Genomic DNA, 5,206 nt, shown 5'->3' with positions numbered 1-5,206 from the left:
GGTGCGGGTAGAGACCTTCCACAAGCACCGTGCTCGATCCGCGCCTGAAAGAGACAAAAAAAAAAAGGTCCCATAGCGTACGAAGATAGTGTGTAATTTATACAAGCGTCGTTTGAGGAAATCAGGAGCAAAACAAATGCATAGATTGATCTTTAGTGGTCTTTTTTTGTGTGCATTTTACAGTTCAGTGTGTTTTGGGGAAAGGGGGGAGTAAGCTACTTTTGTCCGCAGCCGGAGGTAGAGCTCATCGGCCAGAAAGACAGACGAGGGACAGGGAGGTTTCATGCGTCAACTCCGGGGATGCGCATCCCGCTCGTCGGAGCGAGCAGGGCGGGCGGGCGCGCGCTGCGGGCAGGGGGTCACGCGGGGCCTGCCGAGCGGGCTCCAATTACGTATCGCGTGACGTAGAAGGAACCGGGCCGCGATTTAAACTCCGGCGGGAGCCTCCTGACTCATTTCGCTGTGCTTCTGCCCAGGGTGGTGGTGGGGGGATCGTACCCAGACACTAGGAGGGAAAAAAAAACATTAAAAAAAAAAGATTCTGCTTTTGGGGGGGAAAAATGGTGAGGACAAAGGCAGATAGCGTTCCGTCGACTTACAGGAAAGGTGAGACATTTATACTATTACTCTCGGTCTGCTGTTTTCTTGGAATACTTTTTTTTTCTGGGTAGGCGCACGCCGTTACTGTGCAAAAAAAACAACGAATTATTGTAACTTTTTAAACTTTTTCTACTTTGGGGGGGTTATTCCGAACAACACAGGGGGATTTGTGTAGGTCTATTTTGTGTGATTGGAGGTAATGGCATCTGTTCTCCGAGGATCCCGCCTGCGGTTTTCGCTCTCGAACAAGGAGCTGCTCTCGTCGTGGCGAGGAAAGGTCATGTAGCTACAAAAGAGAGAGTAAAATCCGAAAGCGTGTTTTTTTTTACCCCCTCCTGTATTAAAGGGGATTCGTCTATCTTGCTTTTCCCCTGGCGAGTGTCTGTGCGCTCACTCCCGCCAATTCGCCTCTTGTTGTCACAAGAAAACTGACCCTCATTTGAGGGTGACCGCGCCCGGACTGCGGGTCGTGCAATTAAATCCCTGATCCGAAAGGTCGCTGATGCAGGGCTAAAATAGGGACGTTTAAGTAAAATGACTTTCCCCCCCCCCTCTATTTTAAAAGGACAGATGCAAACCTTGGCAGTAGCTGTACACCCGCTCTCCTTTAAACGTAGCACATCAGTTATTTCTCTTGAGGATTGCCATAACCTACACTGACATGTTTTTTTGTTGTTGTTGTTGAAATTCCAGATGAATTGACTGTGTTGTTCTCCCGAAACTGGCGCCAGTTTCTGGAGCCGTGTTAATTTGGCGCCTTACGGGACCTCAGTGATGTCGGAAGAGACGGCCCGCTCGAAACGAGACGAGAGCCCATCCGACCCTCCGTGCAGAGGAGCTGGGCTCTCACGGGCATTGGCCGGCGTCGTGATCCTTGCTGTAGCGAAGCCAGTTGTAAAAAAATAAAGAAGTCGAACTCCTCGGTGTTTTAGTAGTGATCAGACCGCGCTGTGGTGTTGTCAGATCCGTCACAGGCCGTTGTAGCGAAATGCATCTTTTTTTTTCCCAGCCTCCAATGTATGGATGAACCTTGCTTTAGGAGGTCTCTGCCCCTCCCTGGACAGAGGAAGGGGGTCCGGTTGCGCACACCGAGTGTTTTTAAAGGCTGATGTGTGTGTGTGTTTTTCCCACAGCTGTTGCTGCCTCAGCGCCGAGGAAGTCTCTAGGCGCCTCCAGCTCCGCCAACACGCCCAGCAGCCCTCAGGGCGGCACACCTGGTGAGTGGAGTGGGCTGCCGTCCCGCTCCGTGTCTGTTTCGCTGATTGCATGGCAAGGCGCTGTCCCCTGGCGCTGCAGTGCCACCGCGCATCGGCCTCCTCTTCCACGGAGGATGCCTTGAGGCTTGAGCAACAGCAGTCGCGTTACTGTATGGTGTGAATGCAGCGTAAAAATAATTAGAAAGAGACCATTTTGAGTTGTGGGCCCCCCCCTATGTGCGAGTTCTCGGAGTATGTCGCTGTAGCTCTGTTGGCAATTACTGGGATTCTGTTTTTGCTTCAGAGTTAAATGACAATGGCTCTTAAATCACAACTAGCTCAGTTTCCTTCCCGGGATGCATAAACGTGTGAACTATGGAGGGCAAAGCCAGCTTTAAAGCTAATGCAGTGTTTTTTTTTTTCCTCTGCTGGGCCTATTGAAGTGACCGTGTCACATCGCAAAAAATAAAAGTGACTTCGCTTCTAAAGACTTTTAAAAGCCCTGTGCTGACAGCAAGGGTATTGGCGGCATGTATAGAATGTTTCCCTTCTCATTTCTGATAAACTGCTCAAGTGTCTGACTCGGGAAGTGAACCAGAATGAGAGGGAAACTGGTTATGAATAAATGGAGGCCATGTGTCCTGTTTTGGCCCATCTGGTCTGGGATACTAGACTTGGCTTTCAAAGTGGCAGAGGGACGCTTTGCCCAACTGCGGTGTCTTCTTTCCAGCCAAGAGCAAGTACGCAGGGGGCAACCCCGTGTGCCCTCGGCCCACTCCGGCGTGGCAGAAGGGCATTGGCGACTTCTTCGGCGGCCCCAGCAGGAAGCCGGAGAAGGAGAACCAGCTGCCTGTGGAGGATGAGGAGGAGGCGGGAGGCAGTGGAGCCAGCAAGGCACCCAGGAAGTAAGTGCCCCTGCTCCTGCACGGCCCTGTGATGGCATCCGAGACCCTGAGCCCCCTGTTGGGCAAGGCTGTGCCTGTCCAGAGACCCCCGAGGCAAACTCGCATTCGAGAGGCACGCTGACCTCGTGCAGTCTCTCAGAGTGTACGTTTTCTTCTTGCCATGTTCATTGGTGTCATGAGCAATGTGAGGGTGGTTGTACTTGACACAGGACAACTGACAGACAGCAGTATCAACCTGGTGCTCTTACTGCATATTTATCTTAGTTCTGTGTGTTTTTTTTGTCCTGTTTTAGCTTGGTCTGTTGATCAGTGTCGGGCTCCATCTCTTCAAAATACTTCTTTATTTCGCAAAACGGAATAATTGTTCAAGTAAAAAGAGACTTGCTTTTTGAGATGTAGCAGTAAAGTGTTCGCAGACCACATTAATGCAGTTAAGTTGGATGCGCACTAGTCAGTCATGCTGAAGTTTTCCCTTCGTCTGCTTCAGTGAGATGTGAAGTTTTGGAAAGTGTCTAATACTAGTATGGTTTTTATCAGGGTGCAGTCAGGAAGCTGTCCACCCTTGTTCATCTTGAAAAGGGCAAATGTGCTGCTAATATTGAAAACATTTGGTTGGATGGTCGGGTTTCTGTCTCTTTATAACTGAGATGTGTTGTATACATTATAAAACGGACAAGTAGACGCATAGTGTTATGGACTGCAACAGAGGTGTTTGCTCTAGAAAGAGGGCACATCATGGTCATGTGAAAGGAAGGATTCATGCAAATGTACTTTTTTTTTCCCCCCAGTAAAAGTCCACTCCTTTTTTTTATTATTATAAAAGATCATTGCACAGGTGGTTTAATACCCTTAGACATCTGTGCAGGATCACAGCTTGTTCCAGTCTTGCATGGAAGTCCTGCTTTGTATGGAAAGCTGTGGCTTTGGCTGTTGAAACGGTGCTGTCCAGGTGTACCAAGTCCACATTATCCTATAAATGATTTGGAAGAAGCTGCTCGGATGAGTGTGGTTGTGTAATGGCATGTGTCTTCTGCCATAGCGCTAAAGGTTAACTGTGTGTTCTTCCAGAGCCCGGCCTCTGCCTGATGAAGATGATGAGGACTGAGCTGCAGCTTCTTCGAGACCCGTTTTTATCCTGTTGAAAAGCCATGATGAATTTTCGAGGGCTGTGTTTTTAGTACTGTGTACATCTTTTGTATATATTTTGTTGTGCAGTTTAACTGTCTTGTACAGAAGTTTAATAAACCAATCTGTTTTTGTTATTTTGGTTTCATGTGTGTCTTTCTTTTTTTGTTATAAGCTGAAGGGAGATTTTGTCCCACTTAAAAAGAACCAAACTTGAATTTCCTGTGTTTTGTTTCCCGGGTCCTGTCGGGGAGCTGATTGGCAGCACTGCTCTGGTTTGATCACACAAGTGGAGGTGCTGAGAGCTTTACTGTGTACCGCTGGACATCATTAAGAACCCCTTAGCTAGATTTGTGATGGATACGGTTTTCAAACTTGGTCTGAACTTCACATTTTCCATTGCCAGTTTCCAGGTGGTTTACAGCAGCAGTATGCTAAAACATGCAAACTCCCAAGCATTCCATTTTAATTTGCTCTGTACTATTACATTGATAGTGTATGTTAAAGGTATGTTATTTGTATTGTTAGGCCTAGAGCACCAGTACACGTGGGCCATTTCAGTGATGTGGAGGCTATGGGTTGTGTAAACTACAGTACTGTGTATTCAGTCAAGAAAAAAAAACCTTTTTTTATGTTTGTTTTTTTTTTTCTAATTTTGGATTGCAAGCACAGTACCTGCCTGTGGGTACCGTCAGACATTTTGCAATAGTGGTAAAAAGTACAAGGAAGGAAATGGCTGCATTTAGTTAACGTCTTTTTTTTTTTTTTTTCACTGAAGGGTGGTTCTACCAAGTCAACGTTATCTTATGGTTGGGAAGCTGCCACCCGGATGAAAAGTTGTGTAATGGCATGGTACAGCCAGTAGAGGGGGGGTGGTGAACAGGAAATCAAATAGAAACCTAGGAAAAAAACCGAAGATGACGAAAGATTAATCCAACACCATCCTTCACCTCCCTCAATTAAAACTCTACATTCTCATGCTTCTGTTTGGTGCATCTGGGATTCTTTTTCGTATTCTGGCACAGTAGATTTCTTCTGAAATCTAGGAAGATTTTAATTACAATGCTACATTATTGCTATACTGTAGTAGGGAAGCAGTCAGTCAAAAGCCAAATTACATTCATGATTTTTCTTAGATTTATTGGAATATCCTGCTTTTGAAATTGGGATGTGATCTTTTGTTGCCATCATTCTAGGACTCCCCGGTAAATGGGGTGTCTGAAAATGCGAAAGCCGAGGCAGATGGGACCTGGGATTTCATCTGCCACAGGTGGGGTTGCAGATCGAATGGGATTAAGTAGCTCAATAAAGCCGCAAGTGTCCAGGGCCTGGCTGAAGAATACAATTAAAATGCAGTGGGAAGGTTGTGGGTGTTGCTGT

The 5,206-nt window shown here is 47.0% G+C and overlaps 1 protein-coding gene across 1 annotated transcript; it reads left to right on the top strand.

The window, feature by feature from the left end:
- The first annotated feature begins 449 nt into the window (after positions 1 to 449).
- Positions 450 to 3,963, top strand: pclaf (PCNA clamp associated factor). Its single transcript, XM_069190762.1, has 4 exons — positions 450 to 606; positions 1,734 to 1,817; positions 2,527 to 2,701; positions 3,770 to 3,963. The coding sequence occupies exons 1-4, from the start codon at positions 561 to 563 to the stop codon at positions 3,804 to 3,806; spliced, it is 342 nt and encodes a 113-aa protein (XP_069046863.1). The 5' UTR covers positions 450 to 560; the 3' UTR covers positions 3,807 to 3,963.
- Positions 3,964 to 5,206: the final 1,243 nt, after the last annotated feature.

Source organism: Lepisosteus oculatus, chromosome 5 (genome assembly GCF_040954835.1).
Source record: "Lepisosteus oculatus isolate fLepOcu1 chromosome 5, fLepOcu1.hap2, whole genome shotgun sequence".
Taxonomy (NCBI): Eukaryota; Metazoa; Chordata; class Actinopteri; order Semionotiformes; family Lepisosteidae; genus Lepisosteus; species Lepisosteus oculatus.
Note: the sequence above shows the minus strand (reverse complement) of the source record. Positions and strands in the feature narration are given on the sequence as shown.